This window comes from Triticum dicoccoides, chromosome 1B, assembly GCF_002162155.2.
Source record: "Triticum dicoccoides isolate Atlit2015 ecotype Zavitan chromosome 1B, WEW_v2.0, whole genome shotgun sequence".
In the NCBI taxonomy this organism is placed as follows: Eukaryota; Viridiplantae; Streptophyta; class Magnoliopsida; order Poales; family Poaceae; genus Triticum; species Triticum dicoccoides.
The window spans coordinates 495,051,726-495,074,907 of NC_041381.1; the positions used below are offsets into that span (position 1 = coordinate 495,051,726).

The window sequence follows — 23,182 nt, forward strand, 5'->3', positions numbered from 1 at the left end:
GTTCCTCTGGTAAACGGGAGTTGCATAATCTCATAGTTATAGGAACATATATAAGTCATGAAGAAAGCAATAGCAACATACTAAACGATCAAGTGCTAAGCTAACGGAATGGGTCAAGTCAATCACATCATTCTCCTAATGATGTGATCCCGTTAATCAAATGACAACTCTTTTATCCATGGCTAGGAAACATAACCATCTTTGATAAACGAGCTAGTCAAGTAGAAGCATACTAGTGACACTATGTTTGTCTATATATTCACACATGTATTATGTTTCCGGTTAATACAATTCTAGCATGAATAATAAACATTTATCATGATATAAGGAAATAAATAATAACTTTATTATTGCCTCTAGGGCATATTTCCTTCAAATTTATAGACATATATGCTCGTCGGTATATTAGTCTTGCACTGACCATGTGTTAGATGAATGATCTTCAAGAGAGGTGTGTATGTTAGCTGTGTTTAATCTTGCAAGCAATCTACCACAGTGACGGAAGGTGGAAAAAGATTGTATTGTGTTGTTGCACTAAGGACAAAAAGATAGTTGTGTAGTTTTCCTTTTAAATGTAGAATGAAGACAATATACTACCCACATCATGTTATCATACTTAATGCAATACTATGTTTTACTTAATACTTTGAGATGCATGCTGGATAGCGGTCTTTCGGTGGAGTATTAGTTATAGTTGTTGTTGGATTAAAGATCTAGGGAAATTTGGATGTGATGCCTATATGCAATTATGCCATGTATAGTCATACTCATAAAAACTACAAATTAATCGATGCCCAATTGTAATTTGTTCACCACACCATGTTATCTTTTATTGGAGAGATGTCACTAGTGAAAATCCATTCATCCATATTTCTTTCAACCTTGATCAAAAGCTTATGCAGTTCCTTGCTTTTATTTCGTTTGCTGCAATCAATATTTCCAAACACAAGTTGCAGGGCCGAGTCAAATCCTATATTTGTGTGTGCAAGTACTAACCATTGGTGGTGATTCAAAACTCATATTGGTTCGATAAATCTCAAGGCCATCCACTTGAGGGAAAAATGTTGCATGCTACAAACCTTTGGATTTTGGGGCTAACACCTTTCTAAATTAGACAATACCCCGCGCGTTGTAACGGGAAGGTAGTGTAATAAATAATTTGAAAGAGAGGGGCACACAATAAGGGGAAAAAGAGTAAGCAAATAAAAATAAGAAATGTTTTGCAGTGGAAGATGGCCTGGATTTAATATGTAACTCTGAAATAGAGTAGTGAGGATAACACTCTCCCCGCGCGTTGATGCGATAACTTTGTTAATAAATGCGTAAGTAGTTGACAAAAATAAATAAATCAAATGAAAAAAAGTATAAGCTTGAAAACCAATAAAAAAGTGTCTAAAAATAGAATAAAAACTTTTGAATTACCATTAAAAATGTCATTTCAAACAAAAATATGAAGGATGACAAACATAAATATATGATGTGGTAGCATTACATGCATAGACTAGTGCATTTTTTTTTCATAGTTTATAAGATAAATGCATGACTCGCTTATGTGGCAGATTTTGCATGGCTTAGTGGGAGAGAAGACTTAAATGCATTGCTTAGTGGGGCATTGAGGTGGACACTTTACATGTTGAGAGAATTGAGACCAACTTCTTAAGAACGTATATAAGTTAAATGCATGACTCGCTTATATGGCAGATTTTGCATGACATAGTGGGAGAGAAGACTTAAATGCATTGCTTAGTGGGACATTGAGGTGGACACTTTGCATGTTAACAGAATTGAGACCAACTTCTTAAAAATGTAAGATTAGAGGAAGCACGCAACACCTAGACAGGGCTAGGTGGGGAGAATCATATTCCATCTTTAAGGAGCCGTCGCCGTCTCGTCTAACTGAGCAAGACACAGACCCTAACTAAACTAAAAAAACACCTGAAAAGGAAGCCCTTCCACCCGCAAGAGTTGGGATCCACCGCGCCCCATGACCATAGGACCATATGATACGAGACACATCGGCAGTGATACTATGTTGAAACTCGGTCATATTTCAATTGTGAAGTGCTATGTTCATATGATAAAGCAGGGGATTTTTTTTCTTCCAAAACAACACTTTTGGGGTTTAAGTTTTGGGCAACAATTAGAAACAACCCCAATATCTAAGACTTTTTGAAATCTCAGTTTTGAGATGGCTTTTTTGGATTGAAGTTTTTAGTTGTTCCTTTTTTCCGGGTGTTTTTAGATGTTCTTCGCTAGGGTTATCATACGACTACCCACCCCCTCTCCGCTTCCTCTCTCTCTCGCCCCCGACTCCCACCTGTCGTCCCAATCTCTCACCCTTACGCCGCGGACCCCCTTCTCTCGCCGCCCCGCCGCCCCGCGAGTTCCGTCGCCGCTGTTGCCCGGTCGGTCGTCGAACGCCGCCCCGTCACCGTTGCGAAACTCCACTCCTGCTCCGTCTCCGACCTCCACGCCTGCTCCGTCCCCGACATCGACACCGTATCCCGCCTCTCCCATCTGCCACCTCAACCGCCGGGAGCGCCTCCCTCGCCGGCCTCCACTGCCCCTCCGCTACCTCATCCGCCAATAGCGAGAAGGTGAAGCTCACCTCTGCCCCCCAACCCCGGCTCCCTGCTATGTATTTTTTTTTTCTTCTGTGTGTGAATTTCTATGTTTGCATACGAAGTAGAACACCTTTTTTTTATATTGCGGAAATCGATGGACATCTGTTACTGTCTGCATATGCAGTATTGTGTACGTATGGGGAATCTGATTGTGCAAATGTTGGAAAATTCGTTTCATGCTTTATCAAGTTTGCCATTATTATCTTAAAAAGATGAAACATCGATATGTTTCTATTCGTTTAGATGACAACAACCAATTGTGAGAGGAGCCGGCTTAGTTGCTGTAATGTGTGCTTACATGCTACGAAGAGCCAGGGAACGCACCTTGAGGATAAGAATTGGCCATATGGTTGATAATGATATAGCTAGGGAGTCAATTTTGAGATATATCATTCTACTGGCAAAAATCCTCATACCAGCTTAGAATGACAAGGGCTCCTTTTTTCTGTTTGTGTACTTTCTTAAGAGAGAGACAATTGTTGAATGATAGCATACGTACTTCTATCAAGGAACAAGCAAGCAGCAATGTTTTTCTAGTAGTTGGTCACAACCATAGATTGATAGCATGTTTCTGTCTTAAGAGTATCAGGGATTGAAGGCGCAAATACCATGGAATGTGGATAGCCATGTCCATGTGTCGTACCTGTTTTACTGTTAATCTCTTCAAAAGATTGTTTTCTGCAAGCACGTGCACCTAAAACCTTTTCGTTCTGATATGCATGAAGTACCAAAGCAGTTAGTTTGGTCTACAGTACCTCATCTTCATTGCAATTCGAAGGCAAGGCTCAAGCCTTCTTAGAAGTGAAAGCCAAGCAAATGCATATATTACTTCTCAGTTCTCACTTGCTTGATTTAATTTGGAATACAAGACATTGCTGTTATCCTGTACTTACCTTTTTCTCTCCTAATATAGGACCTGTTCGTTGGGTACTGCCATCGATGGAGAGCAGTGAACCACTCCAGGTAAAGTTAAGCGTCAGTTTTTGTTGTTTCTCCAAATACTGCTGATACGGATTGGTGTATTGTTCTTCACGAAACGGTAGGATAACAAGTCTATCCTATCTGAGAACAAGCACCACACAATATCGTCTTTGGGAGACAAACTCAAATCTACCAAACTCTTAATTGACATTCTCTCGCATTGCATACTTAACAATTTCGCTTTACTTATGTATCCAATATATGTATCAAAAACTATTTTAGTGACACTTAGATTTGTAAAGTATTTATATGCATGGGTTAATGGCAGTTTCGCATCACTTATCTGTCATTAGTCAGAATCTGAATGCTCTCATTTTTCTCCAGAAAAATGTGTTATGTTTCTCTTTATATTCATACCATAAGATGTGTTTCTGTTATTCATTTATGTACCTTTGATGCATTTCTCAGGATATAATGTGTGAGTTCCGTGCTGGTAAGATGTCTCTTGAGGGAACACGGGTGGTCCCAGACACACGCAAGGGGCTTGTTCGTATTGGAAAGGTATGCATGCTCTCATTTCTATGTGTCTCTAGTACTCCCTCCGTTCGGAATTACTCGTCCAAGAAATGAATGTATCTAGATGTATTTTAGTTGTAGATACATTCATTTTTGTGGCAAGTAATTCCGAACGGAGGGAGTACAATTTATATATTGTCAGCACAGTTTCCAAGGCATATACATATTCTAATATTTATCGGTTATTCAAATGTAATTATATGTCCACTTCTTTTGTAGGGTGAAGAAGGCTTGATTCATTTTCAGTGGCTTGACCGTGGACAAAACATAGTTGAAGATGTATCCTCTTGTGAGCATGCATTTTTAGACATCTCTTACTAAATTTAATTTATAAATGCTAAATTTGGTCGTTTGATATATAATCGATTGAAAGTTTAATTTGCAGAAATTATGTGTTTATATGTTTGTAGTCCCAAGGTCCTTGATGGACTTATGTTTAAACTTGGAAGTGTCTCTATTTTGTCCCACTTTACGTTCTATTCTATTATATGTTTGTCTTCTGTCTATCCTTGATTCCATTTCTCCCAGGATCAAATTGTCTTCCCTGATGAGGCTGTCTTTGAGAAGGTATATATATATATATGAAATATATATATTATTCAAGTTTGATATGCTCTCCAAGATTACTTTTGCGAACTATGGAACCTCAGTGATCAACATTGGCTCATGTCATTAGGTAACAGAATCTTCTGGAAGGGTGTACATCTTGAAGTTCAGGCATGATAGCAGGAAATTCTTCCTATGGATGCAGGTCGGTTAGATGTAAAGAACTCTGTTGTGAAAACCATTACCCTTGCCACTCTCTAACAACTGATTTCCATTGTGCTCGTTATTATGCAGGAGACAAATGCTGATGGGGACTCGCAAATATGCCGCCAAGTTAATGCCTACATAAATCGGCCCTTGGGTATGCTTTGATCGTTTGGTTCCTAACTCTCAACTGTGATCATGTCTTAAGGTGTACTGTTGTGCAGATGGCGATGCAATTTCTATTGAGGCAGAAATGTCACACGAGGATACAGCTGATGATGACATCTCTTCCAGGTATGTGAAATGAAATGCTAGATCTGATGCTGTCTGAGCACATGTATTTTCTTCAGCCTTTGCAATGCAATGGGCAGCCAAGTCAACTTTTAGACGGTTCCGTATTTAGGCTCGTTTTGTCATTGTTATTTTTGCTCTGAAAAAGTTTTGAAAATCTACTACTATATTCAGTAAATCAGATTGAACTTAGATAAATTCTGTTATTCAGTTACTCTCTCCTTGCATTTCATTCCATTTGATAAATTCTCCAACACAGTACTATTATTTGTCTGCAACTTGACTAAGAGGGAAAAAAACTAGCCTAAAAGCGTTTGAACCAAATGAGACTATCAGAATCCACCGCAATACCAAATGTTGTATTAATCTCGATTTTCAGATGGAAATCATATCACCAGATGTATGTATGGCCAAACTAAACTAAGTATATTTGTTCACATACAAGATATTGCCACCTACACCTGTATGCTTTACAGTTGCATGGTCTACTAAGCACAAGTACCGACTTTTGGGTGCTGTTGCCAAATTGCTAACACTATGCCCTTGCTGTTTCCTTCTTTCTTCCGTGTATATTTCAGAGCTGGGAATTTAGTTGATCAGAGCATGACCGCTGATATGGCTGGTGAAGTGACTTCTGCCGCTGGACCTGTACGACTGGCTGACCTTCAGAGAATATTGAGTTCTATACAACCATCTGGTATGAGCTAAAAATCATGTCCTTTTTCTGTATGTTCACTTGTTTGACTTGCTTCTGAAACGCTTACGTCGATTCTCTTGGCAATTTCAGATGCTACGGCAGATCCTGATGCTGGTAAGTGGTATTCTGAATCAATGTGCTTTTGTCTATGGCCTGCTTTCTGTTTCATTATGTTGGCTTGCTGGTGACAGGATTGAGACTAGGAGACATCTTGAAGCCCGATTTGATATTGCCACTAATTGAAACTTTGCCCATCGAACAGTTGGCATCACATCTTCCAGAGGTTTGTATTGGTTATCCTTGCTTTCAGTTCAACTGAACCCTTTACTCATTCTGGTAACTGCTCGATTCCAGGGTTCTTGGACTGCTGGTGATATTCTTGAGCTGCTGCAAAGTCCTCCTTTGCGACAGCAACTGGATGCTTTTACTCATGTTAGTTACAGTTACCCCTCTTTCCTCTTTCTGCTGCACATTTATGTGCCTGATGGTGTTTCAAGAGTCACTCTGATAATGATGTTTGCTTGTTTTGCAGGTGCTGCAGACTGGCCAAATAGATCTTGCTCAATTTGGGGTGGACCCTAGCAAATGTAACCTTTTATGTTCCTTTAGCCTACAACTTAACTTTTAATTTATATGCCCTTAAATGGTCTTGACAAAGTTACACGTGCATGTATTATGAGCTTTGCAAATGCTTGTACCACCATTTTCTCTTGCTCATCCTATATAAGTTACAGTGGGGAGTGGGGAAAATGTATTGATGGTGAGGAAGTTCTTATATCTGTTTTTACCATGGCGTCCCCATAAAAATCATATAAAAGATAGTTTGGGCATGAGATGACTATGGTACATACTTTTAGTTAGAAAGACTTTATATTGTTTCTTTTTTTTTCCTACTCTCCTGTGCTCCCACTTGTTGGATGACAAGTATATGATGGTTGAAGTGTACTAGAGAGGTGATAGGGTTTCGGTTGTGATTGGCCTGTGCTTTTTAAGGACATGTTTGCTTTGCATGCACACTTTGCCAACTGTTAGGCACACAAAATTTGGTACTCCCTCTGTAAAGAAATATAGGAGCGTTTAGATCACTAAAATAGTGATCTAAACGCTCCTATATTTCTTTACAGAGGGAGTGAGTGTTCAGTCGTAGCCACAGTTATAGCATGCACACTTTCTTAGCATCTTACCCCATTTGTCATAAGACTCATATCTAGCCAACTTTTGCCACAACTGTGACTACTAATTTGGCGACCTCAACTATGACTTGCCACTTGTGGCACAAGATGGTAGAGTGTGGAAGGCAACCAAACATTTGTCTCCATGCTTTTAGGCCATCTTTCTTTTTACCATATGATCCGACTGTTAAAAGTAGCCCATCGATGTAGCGCTTTGGTTGGAGACTTCTTCACATGGCTCTAACATTAGCAATGCAAAGTGCATGATGAGTTAATTACAAACCTGTGTGGCATAGTTACTCTTTTGGGTACATCTCAGTAGCTTTATTCCTCTGGATTTCTGAAAAAGCATTAGAACAGTTTTATCTTATTCCGTGTGGATGTCTGTCATCTAGGAGTTGTTGTCTATGGTTTTAGCTTTACTGTGGAAATGACCATTGCAAAGAATATGAGTTTTATTTCACTGGCAGATGCCAACCATGAACCATCCATGATGCTAGTACCTGAACCTTTAAAGTGGTTCTGTGCAAGTTCTGAAATTGGAGTTAGATATCCCATGTCTGAGACGCTTAATCTAGTTAGTGTTGGGGGATCATTATTGGTACTCCCTCTGTAAACGTTTATAAGACGTTTTAGGTCACTAAAGTAGTCTTATAAAGTTTACAGATGGAGTACTGCTTAGGATATCAACCAAAGTTGCTTCTTTGAAAACTAATTCTTTTGTTGTTGTGTTTCTGACAGATAAGTTCACAGTTGCCTCATTCCTGGAGGCATTGGAAGACTCCGTGGCAAAAGCTTCCACAGATGGAGGCAATGATTCAAAGGCCAAGAAAGACGGTGGAAATGATCCCATGGACGAGAGTTGATTGCGCAGTGCACCTAGGGGTGTAGCCTTGATCTGAGTTGCTCATGCCGTCATACGCGGTGGAACTTATCATGTTTGCAAATCTGATGGCACACAAAGCAAAGGACGTTTTTTGTCACCCCATCAAAATCTAGATGCTATTTTGGCTGTGAATTCTTAGATACTATCAGTCGCTTCATATGTCCCAGTTGATTCCATGTCGTGACTTGAGTATTCTGAAAAATGCTTCCATAGGTTCCAGTTGGTACAATTGCGTGACATGGATATATTTTGAAAATTGCTTCCGAGGTTCTTCTAGCTGGCACTGTTGCGCGACATGAATATATATTCGTATAATTTATATTCTGAGCTGTGCCTGTGCACCGTATAGTTGGCCTTGGTCTCCGTCGAACGAAAATTGGATAACACAGTAGTGTGGTCTGCAAGATGTCCCTGTAAGGGGCTTGTTCATCCCGGAAAAAAGTATCCGGTGCTCCCAGCCTTAGGATATTCCTGGTACTCCAATGTCAAAAAACATTGTTTTTAATGTTCCAAAAAATTCCAAAAAAATGGTGGATGCTATAATGAATGTGACTACAAACAAAAATGTGTAATCTAGCATGAATAGTGTAAAGAAAAGACAAAAGCAACATTGACACTATTGAGATCTGGACTACTCTTTTTTGTTTCTTAATGTACATTTCGACTTTGGACCTGAAATTTTTAGGGGATATAGTGACATCCCTTGTAAACATTCTCATTTTTTTTTCTAAAATTTTTGAATTTTTTTAAAAGATGTTTTTTTGACATTGGAGCACTGGGAGTACCTCAAGACTGGGAACATTGGATACTTTCACATGTTGATCCCTATCATGTACTACCCTCGTTTGCATGTCAAGTCAATATCCGCTTATGAACTTGAATGAAAATGGATGTGTAAAACATTTGGATTTATTTTACAAATGCAAAGTCTAAGTGTTTGATTCTGAAGCGATTGTGGATACGATGTGTCCCCATGCACCGTAGCTACCGATCTTATCTTGTGCCTGTACTACGTCAACAAATCGTGACGATGAGGACATTGGACTTTCCAACATCCCGTGTGTTGACAAGTTGTTCACAGAAGAAGCTAATGATACGTGGGTGCAGAGGTTGGATAGCCCGAGGAGCTCAATCCATGATGAATCAAGGAATGGTTGTGGTCTAGGTCATCCACGCGACGGCCACGTCGTCGAGGCGGCATATGTCAACAACGACAGGTTGTTAGAATAAATCCGAAGGATACCGTCGATCATCCGAGGACCAAGCAATCACACGAGCACGGCCCCTAGATTTGTTAACGAGGTTCATCGATATGGCTACATTCCCGGGGCCTGACTATGGGTGCTCCTCCTCATGACACCGCTACAATACCGCACCCGGTCGCCCTGGACGCCAATATGGCTCCCCTGCGTTCCGGTGCTATTATGTTGGTATAGGTTACATCGTGTGTCTAGCCCCGCTATATATGAGAGGCCTAGGATACAAGTGTCCTACTTGGACACGACTCCATGTCCTATCTAAACACAATACAACTACAAGTCCAACTGTAACCTACCTCGTACACTATATTCGACACAACTCCAACACATGTGTTGGCTTTACTAGGGATCCATGCGTACATGTGCGTCGACCAGAAGTGTGTGGGCTGGTTTCAATCAACAAAAGCCTAGTGTACACGCTTATCTCTACTATTAAAGCGGAGTCTATAGTCGTTTAATTCGTATCGTTAGTCAACCCATGAATACAACTAAGGCTACTTTCTAGCCGATGGCTTCTATCCATCCTGGTCAACATTTGTGAAGATATTTTCTAAGTCCGGGAGCAGAAAACATAAGCTCTTCGCTAAGGCGCGAGAAGCTCAGAGGAAAGACATTGAGAGGGCATTCGGAGTGTTGCAAGCAAGATTTGAAATTGTCCAGTGAGTTGATCGTCTTCGAAACAAGAATGTCTTGAAAAATATCATGACATGCTATGCGATCTTACACAACATGATCATTAAGAATGAGAGGGATATGACATACCCTATGGACTATGAAGATGTTGGCAACCTCGCCAGCCCAAGCAGGAACGCAAACCGCATTCAAGTATTTCTTGAGGCATACTAAAATTAAAGACCGAGCCTCTCATCATCAGTTGAAGGAGAATCTCACTGAGCATAATTGGACACTAGCTGGGAGATGGTGCGTTTAAATTGCTTTAAAATTCTTTTTTTACTTGAATAATTCATTTGGTCGGATTATTTGTTGCATTTGTATTATTTATTGTATTCATATTAATGGTTTGTAATAATGAATTATGCTCATTGTTGATCTAAAATTGTTGTAAATGGGCTAGAAAGAACATATGACCCAATGACATGTGAGTCCTACTTGTAGGGAAAATATAAAGGTTGCATTATGGCGACTCTGTGTTTGCGCACAACCTCCAAAATATCATGGAGCAATGCTCCATATGTGTTATGAAGGCTGAGGACTATGCTATAATTGCTCTTAGGAAAGCTAAAAGACATGTGTGCCTAATTGTTGTACCTAATTGATCGGTGTTTAGTTGAAGGATCGTCCATGCCCATCTTCATCAAGGTGTGTGTGCGTTGTTTTCATGGTGATTGCATCAACTTGACCGTGAGGGTTGCACCACTCATTGCAAGAGCGAGTTTGAGTTTATCGTCAAAGTTGTACCTTAAAAGATTGAGAAAATAACTCGTGGCGTCAATTCCCTAGTTACACCGTGTCATGCAATATTTGAGATCTTAATAAATTCCATTCAACAATTTTGGCCATATATGCTAGTTATCCATCTAAAAACCATTTGAGTAAAAAAAAACAATCTAGTCATATTTAACCGTCATCGATGTGCCCCGTCTCCTACGACCTTAATGCCATGGAGGCATGGTGGATCCCGACCCTTGCCGGTGGGAGGGCTTTTGCTTCGTTTTTTGAGTTTGTTTAGGGTTTGTGTCCTATTCATGGAGATGAGACGATGGCGGTTCCTTGGAGATGGAATAAGGTCCTCGCCGTCCACCCCCGCCTCGAGGTGCGCCTACTGTCGTCAGATGGCATGTGGAGGTGATCTCGCAGGCTCCGGTTGGTGTTTGTCTTCGACGGATCTGCATGGATTCAGTCTTTGTTCATCTGCGTACGTGTGTCCACGGGTGATAACCCACAAGTATAGGGGATCACAACAGTTTTCGAGGGTAAAGTATTCAACCCAAATTTATTGACTCGACACAAGGGGAGCCAAAGAATATTATCAAGTATTAGCAGCTGCATTGTCAATTCAACCGCACCTGAAAGACTTAATATCTGCAGCAAAGTATTTAGTAGCAAAGTAGTATGGTAGTAACGGTAACTGTGGCAAAAGTAACATTAGCAGTTTGGTAGCAATCGTAACAGCGACAACGGAGAAGTAACTAAGCAAGGATCGATATGTGAAAAGCTCGTAGGCAATGGATTAATGATGGATAATTATGCCGGATGCAATTCGCCATGCAATAGTTATAACATAGGGTGACACGGAACTAGCTCCAATTCATCAATGTAATGTAGGCATGTATTCCGAATATAGTCATACGTGCTTATGAAAAAGAACTTGCATGACATCTTTTGTCCTACCCTCCCGTGGCAGCGGGGTCCTATTGGAAACTAAGGGATATTAAGGTCTCCTTTTAATAGTACCGGACCAAAGCATTAGCACTTAGTGAATACATGAACTCCTCAAACTACGGTCATCACCGAGAAGTGTCCCGGCTATTGTCACTCCGGGGTTTGCCGGATCATAGCACGTAGTAGGTGACTATAACTTGCAAGATAGGATCAGGAACTCACATATATTCATGAAAACATAATAGGTTCAGATATGATATCATGGCACTCGGGCCCTAGTGACAAGCATTAAGCATGGCAAAGTTATAGCAACATCAATCTTAGAACATAATGAATACTAGGGATCAAACCCTAACAAAACTAACTCGATTACATGGCAAATCTCATCCAACCCATCACCGTCCAGCAAGCCTACGATGGGATTACTCACGCACGGCGGTGAGCATCATGAAATTGGTGATGGAGAATGGTTGATGATGACGATGGCGACGGATTCCCCTCTCCAGAGCCCCGAACGGACTCCAGATCAGCCCTCCCGAGGAAGATTAAGGCTTGGCGGCGGCTTTGTATCGTAAAACGCGATGAATCCTTCTCTCTGATTTTTTTCTCCCCAAACGTGAATATGTAGAGTTGGAGTTGGGGTCGATGGAGGTCCAGGGGACCCACGAGGCAGGGGGCACGCCCTGCACCCTAGTGGACAGGGTGTGAGTCCCCCTCTGTTGATTCTTTTGTCAATATTTTTTATTAATTCCAAAACTTGACTCTGTAAAGTTTCAGGTCATTCCGAGAACTTTTATTTCTGCACAAAAATAACACCATGCAAATTCTGCTGAAAACAACGTCAGTCCAGGTTAGTTTCATTTAAATCATGCAAGTTAGAGTCCAAAACAAGGGCAAAAATGTTTGGAAAAGTAGATACGTTGGAGACGTATCAACGGGTTGGATCCTTTTGATCTTTTCTTCATCAACAACGGCTACAGTTCTGGTGTGTTGTTCCTTTGGGCCCTTAGCATGACGACTTCCTGACTGTCTATGCAACAAAGTTTGTCTGTCTTCAGTGAGGGACGTGTGATGACGGCAGTGCACTTTCGGGCTCCCTCTAGTGAAGTGCTCGCTAGGTGGTATACCAACATGAATGTAATTTCTATTGCTAATTGTGTTCTTTGTACTGCCGTGTTGTTTGATGAACAAATCAGAATTTTTTTTAAATGCAGCGTGTGATGATTTCGGGATAAAATTCGGTGATACCAACTCCTACATGGTCCCAAGCTCCCATTTCAAAAATTCAATTTTAAATGTTTCAAAAAAACATGAGAAAATATGCATGTTCACAAGGAATGTGTCTAAAACCCTAAAATTCTAGGTCCAAATTCAAAATGGACATTGAGAAACAAAAATGACAAATTCAGATGTAATTGTGTCAATTTAGCTTTTGTCTTTTTTGGCACTATTCATGCTAGAATTGTCGCTGTTGTTTCTCAATGTGCATTTCTAATTTAGATATGATTTTTAGGGTTTGTAGACACATAACATCCACAAAAGGTTCCAGATTGTTTTGAAACATTTAAATTTGTCTTTTCAAAGTTGACATATTTGGAGCATTTTAGGAATAGTATCGCTGATACTTCTCGAAATGATTGGATAGCTGGGAGGTACGTTAGAGCATCTATAGTCGCGCACGGCAAATCTGGGCCTTCAACGCCCGTGGATGCGCGCGGGTGCAGGCAGTTATCAGTCACACCTTAAATTTGATCCTCTGCATCCGAATACCTCATACTTAATTTTTTGAATCCATACAAAACATGTAAAATAGTGAAACCTACGTACTACTTAGATCAAATAACCTACACTACCCTAATCCTCGTCGAAAATGTCCATGATCTCCGTGCTTGGCTCCGGGTACATGGGCGGCAACCGTGACTCTGGCTCCTCCACGCCGGCATTCGCCTCCGCCTCCGCGTCTAGTTCAGCGAAAAGCGCGTCGCCCGCTGCCCGTTCTTGCTGGATGAACCGCCGGTTGTCCTTGACATAGGCCTCATCCTGGATGGACTCCAGGATGGCCTGCTTGAAAGTGCAATTAATCTTCGGGTGGTTTTTCTAATTCATAACAACATATACATCATTGAAGCACAAGAGCAAGGAGCTCATCATCAACTACACATCTATTACCTTTTGGAGAGTGGTTTCTCCTAGATTGGTTAGACGTCATTTGAGAGCCTCCAAGTGATTGTGGAGTTAAACCAAGGAGTTTGTAAGGGCAAGAAGATCGTCTACTTCATGAAGATCTACCTCAAGCGAGGCTAGTCCTTTGTGGACGTAAGCCATGATGGAATAGACAAGGTTGCTTCTTCGTGGATCCTTCAAGGGTAGAGCCCTCTGTGGACAGCCATTACCCTCTGTGGGTTGAATTCTCCATCAACATGGACGTACGATAGCACCACCCATCGAACCACGCCAAAAATCACCGTTTCTTCATTGCATTTGATTTCTCCGATCCCTCCTTTACGTTCATATACAAAGTCTTTACTTTCTGCAGCTCAACTCTTAGACTTGCATGTGTAGGGTGTTGCTTGACTTGGTAGAATTGCTAAAACTTGCCTACAATTAAAATTGGGAAAAGAATACATTTTATCTGATAAAGTAGTCTAATAACCCCCCATCTAGACGTACTTTTGATCCTACACTCCTGCTCCGCCATCTCCGTCGCTTGGGCAACCGCGAACTCCGCCATGGCGTCCTTCATGTCCAAGCCCGCAGCCAGCACTAGCTCTTCCTCCGGCTGCTTCGCGTCCTCCTCCTTCGGACCCCCCCGCCCTTCTCCTCCCGATCCGCCATCTCCATAGGAACCGCCTGCTGTTCCGGCTCTGGATGCTATTCCTCTTCCTCCTCCTCCGGCTACGGCAAGTCCGGAGGCAAGCCGACTGTGATGGCAAAGGTACGCCTTACCCGGATCTCCTCCTAAATCTGGAACCGACACTTCGGCGTTAGCATATCATACATCCTCTTCTTTTGTCGGGCGATGGCGAAGCCAGGCGACGAGGGAAGAGTGAGGTGGAGAGGTATAGAGGTGGATGGGCTCGGGCTGGCAGCTTAGAGAGGGAGGAAAATGGACGTGGCTAGGGCTGGGAGACGTCGTCCGACTTAAAATAGCCAGACTTTGGCCCTCGTGCGGCGCCACGTGGCGTTTACACCCCATAGGAGGAGACGCCCGGCGGACCGTCGGATTTTCGAGTGTTTCCTATGGGACCCCAACGTCATTCAGATGCAATGGTCACGCCCGGGCCGCTCTAGATTTGGACCGGATTTGTAGGGTGCCGGTCAACCCAGACATTTGACACCCGTCTAAATTGCATTTTGTTGACTGGTCAGTGACCGAGCCGTTTGGTCGGACGTCTAACCGAAGGAGATGCTCGTTTTACGAGCAAGAACGAGGGAGGCCTCTTCGAGACCCTACCTATCGAAGCCTTGTTTTCACAAGACAAATATACCACAACACCTTTTTTATTAAAGGAATCCGCTTAACGCGTTCCAAAAAACAAAGTAGGAGGGTTTGAAGTGCCCGGTTATAGATGGTCTTAGCGTTCAAAACGAAGAATACATCCTCGCAAAAAATAGAACCTTTGGAAAATGCAAAATTGGAGCATACTCGAGCCCAACCCGAACCCGAATCCGAGCCCAGACTCACCCAAACCCAGACACAAACCTAACCCAACCCCCCCCGGACCTAAAATCTCCGAACCCTCCTCACCGGCAACACCCGGGGTGGCCGCCATGCACGCCTCCGCCCGCTTGCTCCGCCGCCTCTCCTCTTCCTACTCCGCCCGCTCGCTCCGCCGCCTCCCTCTCCACCCATCACCCTCGCCGCCTCCACATCCATCTCGTCTGCCGCCCCTTCGAACCGTGACCCGCGCCCTCCTTCCCCACCTCGCTGCTCCCCGCTTCTCCACCATCTCTTGCGCATCCACACCCTCTCTCCGCCTAGGTGAATGCGGCGCTCTGGGAACCCCGGCGATACCGTCGGCGGAGGTATCCGAGGGAGAGGAGGAGGTGGAGTCTGTGGCGGCGCGGCATGACACCGACGCGTTCGCGGCGGTGGAGCTCGCGCTGGACTCGGTGGTGAAGGTGTTCACGGTGTCAAGTGGCCCTAACTACTTCCTGCCGTGGCAGAACAAGGCCCAGCGCGAGAGCATGGGCTCCGGTAAGCTGCCTATCTTTAGCAGTTTAGCCCCCTGGGGGCCGCGAGTGTGTTTGGATCCCCGCTACTGTGATAGGTGGCTAGCAGAGAATATAATTTTTGATTTAACAATAGGTAGAGTGTTAAGTTCCTGTGGGATCAGCTTAATTTGCTGATTCAATCGGAGAAAGAGAGTATCTCATATGCAAATTTGTAGTGTTATTTCTTACTGTGTATTTCTGGTAGTATGAACTAAGTAAATGCGGTAGAACGGGATAATGGGAAATTTTAGCTTTGATTTCCCACTATATTACTGGATTGGGTTGTGAACTATTCAAATATCCATGATGTGAGACAAAAATCTAAAACATAGAAAAATAACGACTTTAGATATTAACATAATGTGAAAGGTTGGTTATTTTTGGTCCCCTGTGATGTTGAAATGGAGTTCATTCTTTGGGTCATCTGCTAATTTCGCCTCCCTGTTGTAGGCTTTGTAATTTCTGGAAAAAGGATCGTCACAAATGCTCATGTGGTAGCTGATCATACTTTTGTTCTTGTGAGGAAGCATGGATCACCTGCAAAGTACAAGGCGGAAGTTCAGGCTATTGGCCATGAGTGTGATTTGGCTCTTCTTACAGTTGAGAGCGAGGAGTTTTGGGAGGGGATGAACAGCTTGGATCTTGGAGACATTCCATTTTTGCAGGAAGCTGTCGCCGTGGTTGGCTACCCTCAGGGTACGAGTTTGACACTGATATTATTGTTACCGTACTTGATTGTTAGTTGTCAAGCTTGTTAGCCATATTACCTCATCTACAAGTATCCAACTAAGGTTTTGCATACGTCATACCATGACCATCCTGTTTGTGATGGCATAACTGGCACTGGCTAGCAGTGTTTTACTTTGAATGAGTGAATGAAAAATAATATTAATTATACACACAGAGTATGGTACAACTCCATAAAGCATAGTTTATACAAGATTGTGAATAAGTAAAACATACATAAATTTGGGACTTCTACACTTCTGCAATTATCATAATATTGTTACACTATTAGCTTGATAATCAATCACTAATCAATCACTCCTGCAACTTTGGTGTCGCAAATATGCTTCCTAATTTCTTATTACATCATACAAATCAACAAACTACATGACACTACAATGTTATTATAGAATTATAGTATCACCGTGTGTCCTTCTGTTGAACAATGCCATGCCAACCTATGCATGTATTTTGTCATTGTATATGTGATGGTTTCCATATGGATTGACAGTTTAGCATGAACGGTACACCATTAGCAAGGTTTGCAATCTTAAGGGCATCGATTGGTATACTAAGGTCACCACACTTTTCCCACACCATAAGTTAGGCTGAGTTACCCTAGGCCCTTCCCGTCACTGACTCAGCAAAGTGTGGCAAGATTACCTCAAGTGTGGCGCAAAATTTGATTGCCTGACCTTAGTCATGTATGGCAAAAAAACGTGGCAAATGTTGACAAGCTTAGTGTATGAACCAAACAGACCCCAAGTCTTATGACTAACCATTATTTAGCGTGCTGACTGTGTACTAGGCGAGATCTTAATACTGTTATGATGTTAAAATCTAAAACAAAGTAGGATGATAACTGTGATTTGTGCATGATCCTACAAATTCAATTGGTCCTAATAATTAATCATAAGTAATTACTTGCATATGTCTTTTTTAAATGTAATGTTACCCTTTGTCATTAAAAAAATAGATGTTTGATTTATACTCTATTTAAAATGAAGGCTCTTAATGTACAACTAAAATATGTATAGCTGTTGAAATACCTGATAGATTTTAGAAAATATACCTTTGTTTAAGAATCAGGTAGGGTCTTAGATTCTACTAGGTGATCCCAGGTTGCAATGTTGTTGGGAAATCTCTGATTTGATAAGTTTCTGCTGTTTCAGAAAGGTCACCTACTACTACTATTTTTTATTCAGCTCGGCTCGGCTTTGATGCTGTATTGCTGATCGTCTATTTAGACACCTAAAGCCATGTAAGAATGTAGACAACTAAATTATTCTGTACCTCTATGGCGCAGGTGGAGACAATATCTCTGTCACCAAGGGGGTTGTTTCTAGAGTGGAACCAACACAGTATGCCCATGGTGCGACTCAGCTCATGGCTATACAAATAGATGCAGCTATTAATCCAGGCAATAGTGGAGGGCCTGCAATCATGGGTGATAAAGTGGCTGGAGTTGCTTTCCAAAATCTGTCAGGAGCAGAAAACATTGGGTGAATACTCCATTATTTAGGTCTTGCGCCAATTGAACCTTTGTTTTACCTGGAATTTTGTGCGTAACCCTTTTCTTTGCAGGTATATTATACCTGTGCCTGTAATTAAGCGTTTTATTTCTGGTGTGGAAGAGAGTGGCAAATATTCTGGGTTTTGTTCTCTTGGGATATCTTGCCAGGCCACTGAGAACATCCAAATAAGAGAGTGCTTTGGTATGCGGCCTGAAATGACTGGAGTGTTAGTCAGTAGAATAAATCCTCTGTCTGGTGCTTACGAAATTTTGAGGAAAGACGATATCCTTCTCGAGTTTGATGGCGTGCCTATTGCGAATGATGGGACAGGTGAGCTTAAAACTTCCCAATATGCATTGGCAGCCATTCTGTGTCGCAAATTTTGATTTCTTATATGTTTTCTGTTTATCATGTTATTTTAAGACCATCATTTGGCATACTCTGCTGCACGTTTTTGCATTGCTGATCGATGAATCTATTCATGCGCTACTCCGAAACATGAAGCATCCGGGCATTTCAGCGTCAACAACTGATGATCATGATCTCTTTTAATACTTGCAGTTCCATTTCGAAATAGAGAGAGAATCACCTTTGATCATCTTGTGTCCATGAAGAAGCCTGAAGAAACAGCCGTTATCAAAGTACTAAGAGATGGCAAAGAGCATGAATTGAATGTGACACTTAGACCTGTAAGGCTTTGCAATCTTGTACATTTTATTCGAGCTTCTTATTAACCAGGTTGCATTTTATTTGAGAGGTTGGTACTAAATATAAGAATGATGGGATGTTGTTCTCCCTGTGTAGTGTTTGTTAGTACTCCCTCCGTTCCAAAATAGATGACTCAACTTTGTACTAATTTTAGTACAAAGTTAGTACAAAGTTGGGTCATCTATTTTTGAACGGAGGGAGTAGTACTTAGTTTCCTCAGAGTCAAACATGGCCACCTTGGCTGAACTGAACCGAACCCTAATACATACCCACGAAAGTAACATCCATCTCAATACTTATCACCTATTTTAGAACTCATCCCACAACTATGAAGTCTGTAACACATCGGATTCACTACGTTAGCCCAGTGGGTTCAGCCTGTCTACCTTTTCTACAGCTAGTTGGATAGGACTGGATATGGTCAGATTTATGGACAGCCCCGCTCATTTCTTATGCAGGTTAAACAGTAATCCGCAAAAGTGGGTCCGTTGGTTTTGTACACACTAACCCCCTGGCTTAGGCTTTACATCTATCATTTCAGTTGGTTCCTGTCACCTTTTTTGCCCTCGTGCTTCTCCTTTTCAGTTTTCACATGTACAGTGAAGTGATCTTATACATGTGATTCTTCTTGTGCAGTTGCAACCTTTGGTTCCTGTACATCAATTTGATAAACTGCCCAGCTACTACATCTTTGCTGGTTTTGTTTTTATCCCGCTGACCCAGCCTTATCTCCATGAATTTGGGGAGGACTGGTACAACACTTCGCCACGTCGATTGTGTGAACGGGCACTGAGAGAACTTCCGAAGAAGGCTGGCCAACAGTTAGTAATATTATCTCAGGTACTACTGCACTAATTCAATCTCCTCATGCCTTAGTTTTCAGTTCATGATCTTGTTAGGAAACCTCTTACATTCACTTACCGTGTATTTTTTGCATAATTATTTTTTTACTGATCAATCTTTTTTTTTTTGAGGTGTTCTACTGATCAATCTGCGTTGCAGGTCCTAATGGATGATATTAATGTTGGTTATGAAAGGCTGGCTGAACTCCAGGTCTTCTTCGATAAGAAAATCCTATTATTACACACCACATCCTTAGTGACCTTGTAGTTTTCTCAGCTGACCAGGCTTCATGATATGATCAGGTAAAGAAGGTGAATGGTGTTGAGGTTGAGAATTTGAAGCATTTGTGCAGTATCGTGGAGAACTGCACTGAAGAAAACTTGAGAATTGATTTGGACGATGAGCGGGTGATCGTCCTGAAATTTCAGAACGCGAGGCTTGCCACGTCTCGGATCCTCAAGCGGCACAGGATTCCATCAGCCATGTCAAATGACCTTGTCGATGAACAAGCGAGCAAAGGTGAGACTGAGGCATCATGCACAAACTGACACATTTTCATAGACGTAGCTACAAAGTTTCTGCGGAAGCACCGATGTTAGCTCGGTTGTCTTTCCAGAGACAGATGAGGTAGGCCAAGGACTGCTGGAGTCAGCGATGAGCCCATGGGTTGCAGCAGGCTCCAGTTTTGCTGATTCAGTTTTGACAGAAGGTAGAGGTCTTCAGCAAATAAGAACCCAAGTTCTTCAGCCCGAGTTGTAACATCATTCTTTGCTCCCCTCCCAACGATTTATCATTCTTTCTTTCGCCACTGTACGGGTTTTGGCACCCTTATGTTAAATTCGGATTATGTATCATCACCAAAGCAGAACATAGGAGATACAAATTTCAAGAACCAAGACACTTCGTTCCAAACCGTACAAGTTCTGCTGACATGTTAATTCTTTGGATGCTGCGGATGAATTTATAGAAAAAAAAATAGCAGAGAAGTAGAAACCCAAGTGTTGTTTCCGGCTGCCGTGTAATGCTTCAATTGTTTTTTTAGGGGGGCTGCCGTGTAATGCTTCAATTGTTCTTTTAGGGGGATTTGTTCCATTTTCGTAATGTGTTACAGCTAACGATATCCGCCTTGGATGACCAAATTGTTTAGGGGGAGTATAGGGGTTCACAGTTTCGAAGGCCGAATTTCGAATCTCTGCTCTTCCACTGCAGCTTGGTGTTTTTATTTGGTCATCCAAGGGACACTAAGTCACACCTGACTGACAATTCCATTTGCAAGGATGGACATCTTCAGGATCTCTGATATAAATGATTTTTTTTCTTGCCATTTTTGTGATTGACAAAAATAATTACAGTTGATCTTCCCTGATAACATTCGATATGTAGCTAAAATCACGACAAGAATTATGGAACATAAGGGGTACATGGGTTCTTTTTCAAACATCTGAAATGCTCAAAATACAAATGAATTCTTTGAAACCAAGTCAAGTTTTCCCCACCAAGCAAAACCAGGTAAGGGGTAATTGGTAAACAGCTACTCCCTCCGTTTCATAATGTAAGAAGTTTTTTTTTAACAGTAGGACCGGCCGCCCCATCACGGTTCACTTCAGTTCCGTTCACCCAGTCCCAGTGCACCCAAGCAAATATCTCCCCAACCCCAAGCATACAAGCCGGAGCAGATTAGGCATCCAGACCGCGGTAAGAATCATCACCGCCGCGCACCCCGTACCAAGTTCTCGTGGCACCACCTCTGAATCTCACACCCCCGGAAGAGTAGAAGCAGACCAGAAGAGAAGAGGCGCGCGCGCGCAGGAGGCTCTGAATGGCGCTTCGCTGCTCCCTGCCCGCGACCTGTTCGATGTTTTGCCTCACACGAGCAGAGCACCCTAGTTCGCGTGCTCCCCCCGCGCGCCTCGTCGTCAGCTTCGGCTCTTGCCCGGGACCCAGGCCGAGCCTGGGACCCGTGCTTGCCGCGCGCCCCTGGGCACTGCGTGCGAGCGACCCCAAGGCCGGCCGGCTGGTGATCGGCGGCGGGCCGCGCAACGCCGACGCCGACTCCGACTCTGAAGACGAGGACGAAGGCCCCGTGCGGATGACGGACCAGGAGCGAAGGACGCTGCGGAGGAAGATACGGGAGATGATGGACCGGATGCCGGAGACGCAGGAGCTGACTGACCCGGAGGAGAAGAAGGCCAAGATGAGGGAGCTGCTGACCAAATACCAGCTGGTTGTCGAGGAGGAGGACCCGGAGTGGCCCGAGGACGCCCAGGACGGCATGGGCTTCGGCCTCGACCAGTTCTTCGACAAGATCACCATCAAGCCTGAGAAGAGGGATGACGCCGACGACGATGATGCTGTGGATGACGGCAAGAAGGAGGTGGTCTGGGAAGATGACAACTACATCAAGCCTGTCAGGGATGTCAAGACAAAGGATTGGGACGACACCGTGTTCACGGACTTCGGCCCGTTGATTGTGCTCGTGCATAACCGGTACAAGAGGTATGGTTCCGTAGTTCTTGCAAAATGGTTGGTGCCATTTCATGTTTCAAGTATCCTTTTCATATATGCTACTCCTACATCTGAGTGGTTCTCTCAAGTCTTGCAAAATGGTCGGTTACATTTCATGTTTCAAGTATCCTTTTGGCCATATAGTAGCTTTATGAAACTTACAGGACGTGATGTATTACTTTGGTAAATCACCACAAATGTTCCTTGTGCAGACCTCAGGACAATGAGATGGCAAGAACTGAGCTCGTAAAGGCAATCGAGACGTTTTGGGAACACGATATGCCTTCACCAAGGGTACTACATACTTGTTCATGACTTTCTTCTGTAAATATAAATTCGGCGCTTCAGAGAGTCACATTCTGAACTTCCAACCGTTGTTGTTCACCCGCAGTGTGTTGCGGTCGACGCCTGCGCGGAGCCAGACCTCGTGGCAGCTCTGAAGGTGTCCGGTTTCCCTGAGTTGCTCTTCACCAATGCAGGGAAGATACTGCACCGAGAGAAAGGTATGCCTTGTCCGTTATTTACACGAATTCTCCTTCAAGACAGCTCTCATTCGATCATCAGGTTTGCTGATCCAAGATTCACTTGTACTAATAGCTGTCCGGTCGGCCGAGGTGTTGGCGAGGATGATAGCCTTCTTCTACTACAAGGCGGCGAGACCACCTTGCTTGAGCGAATCAGACGGCCAGGGGCAAGAGAAGGTCCCTCTGATGTCGTGATAGGAAGGATGGTTCGTGCTCGTACTAGTAGTATTTTGCATCAGTGTAACTTTGCAGTTTACATAGTACATCAAGAGTAGAGTTACTGCTACAAGGAATCCGAATTCTCGCCTGTGGCGATGCCTAACAGTTTGTGTATGATTCTATTCCTCATGCTGAATACACATGTGGCCACGTCCATCCTTATGCTCAGCATGTAAGTGAGCTGCCGGCAAAATTGATTATACTCTCTACTAAGATTTAGCAATGTTCTTCCGCTCCCTTCCGGCGCAAGTTTCTTCTAGAGCACATCCCAAACATGCAAGCCAATTTCAGAAACAAAAAGGGTGCAACCATTTCAATTTGGCTGGCCGGGCCGGGTTCTCTTCAGGCCCAGAGTGAAATATGGACCGCCGCACGAGCCCAAGAGCCCGAAGAAAATTCCTCGCGAGAA

At 42.9% G+C, this 23,182-nt stretch overlaps 3 protein-coding genes across 3 annotated transcripts; all 3 read left to right on the forward strand.

Moving 5' to 3' along the window:
• The first annotated feature begins 2,270 nt into the window (after positions 1 to 2,270).
• Positions 2,271 to 8,193, forward strand: LOC119344082 (26S proteasome regulatory subunit RPN13-like). The gene is made up of 14 exons (XM_037614705.1): positions 2,271 to 2,597; positions 3,538 to 3,587; positions 4,014 to 4,106; positions 4,341 to 4,400; positions 4,650 to 4,688; positions 4,798 to 4,872; positions 4,962 to 5,028; positions 5,096 to 5,165; positions 5,741 to 5,859; positions 5,950 to 5,973; positions 6,051 to 6,142; positions 6,214 to 6,291; positions 6,392 to 6,446; positions 7,773 to 8,193. The coding sequence occupies exons 2-14, from the start codon at positions 3,564 to 3,566 to the stop codon at positions 7,895 to 7,897; spliced, it is 921 nt and encodes a 306-aa protein (XP_037470602.1). The 5' UTR covers positions 2,271 to 2,597; positions 3,538 to 3,563; the 3' UTR covers positions 7,898 to 8,193.
• Positions 8,194 to 15,235: 7,042 nt separating this feature from the next.
• LOC119344095 (protease Do-like 10, mitochondrial) lies at positions 15,236 to 20,523 on the forward strand. The gene is made up of 9 exons (XM_037614713.1): positions 15,236 to 15,717; positions 16,185 to 16,430; positions 17,767 to 17,962; positions 18,045 to 18,304; positions 18,536 to 18,663; positions 19,319 to 19,522; positions 19,685 to 19,735; positions 19,828 to 20,044; positions 20,142 to 20,523. The coding sequence occupies exons 1-9, from the start codon at positions 15,291 to 15,293 to the stop codon at positions 20,282 to 20,284; spliced, it is 1,872 nt and encodes a 623-aa protein (XP_037470610.1). The 5' UTR covers positions 15,236 to 15,290; the 3' UTR covers positions 20,285 to 20,523.
• A 602-nt stretch (positions 20,524 to 21,125) lies between these two features.
• LOC119344108 (thioredoxin-like fold domain-containing protein MRL7L homolog, chloroplastic) lies at positions 21,126 to 22,974 on the forward strand. The gene is made up of 4 exons (XM_037614716.1): positions 21,126 to 22,021; positions 22,243 to 22,324; positions 22,422 to 22,533; positions 22,628 to 22,974. The coding sequence occupies exons 1-4, from the start codon at positions 21,345 to 21,347 to the stop codon at positions 22,747 to 22,749; spliced, it is 993 nt and encodes a 330-aa protein (XP_037470613.1). The 5' UTR covers positions 21,126 to 21,344; the 3' UTR covers positions 22,750 to 22,974.
• Positions 22,975 to 23,182: the final 208 nt, after the last annotated feature.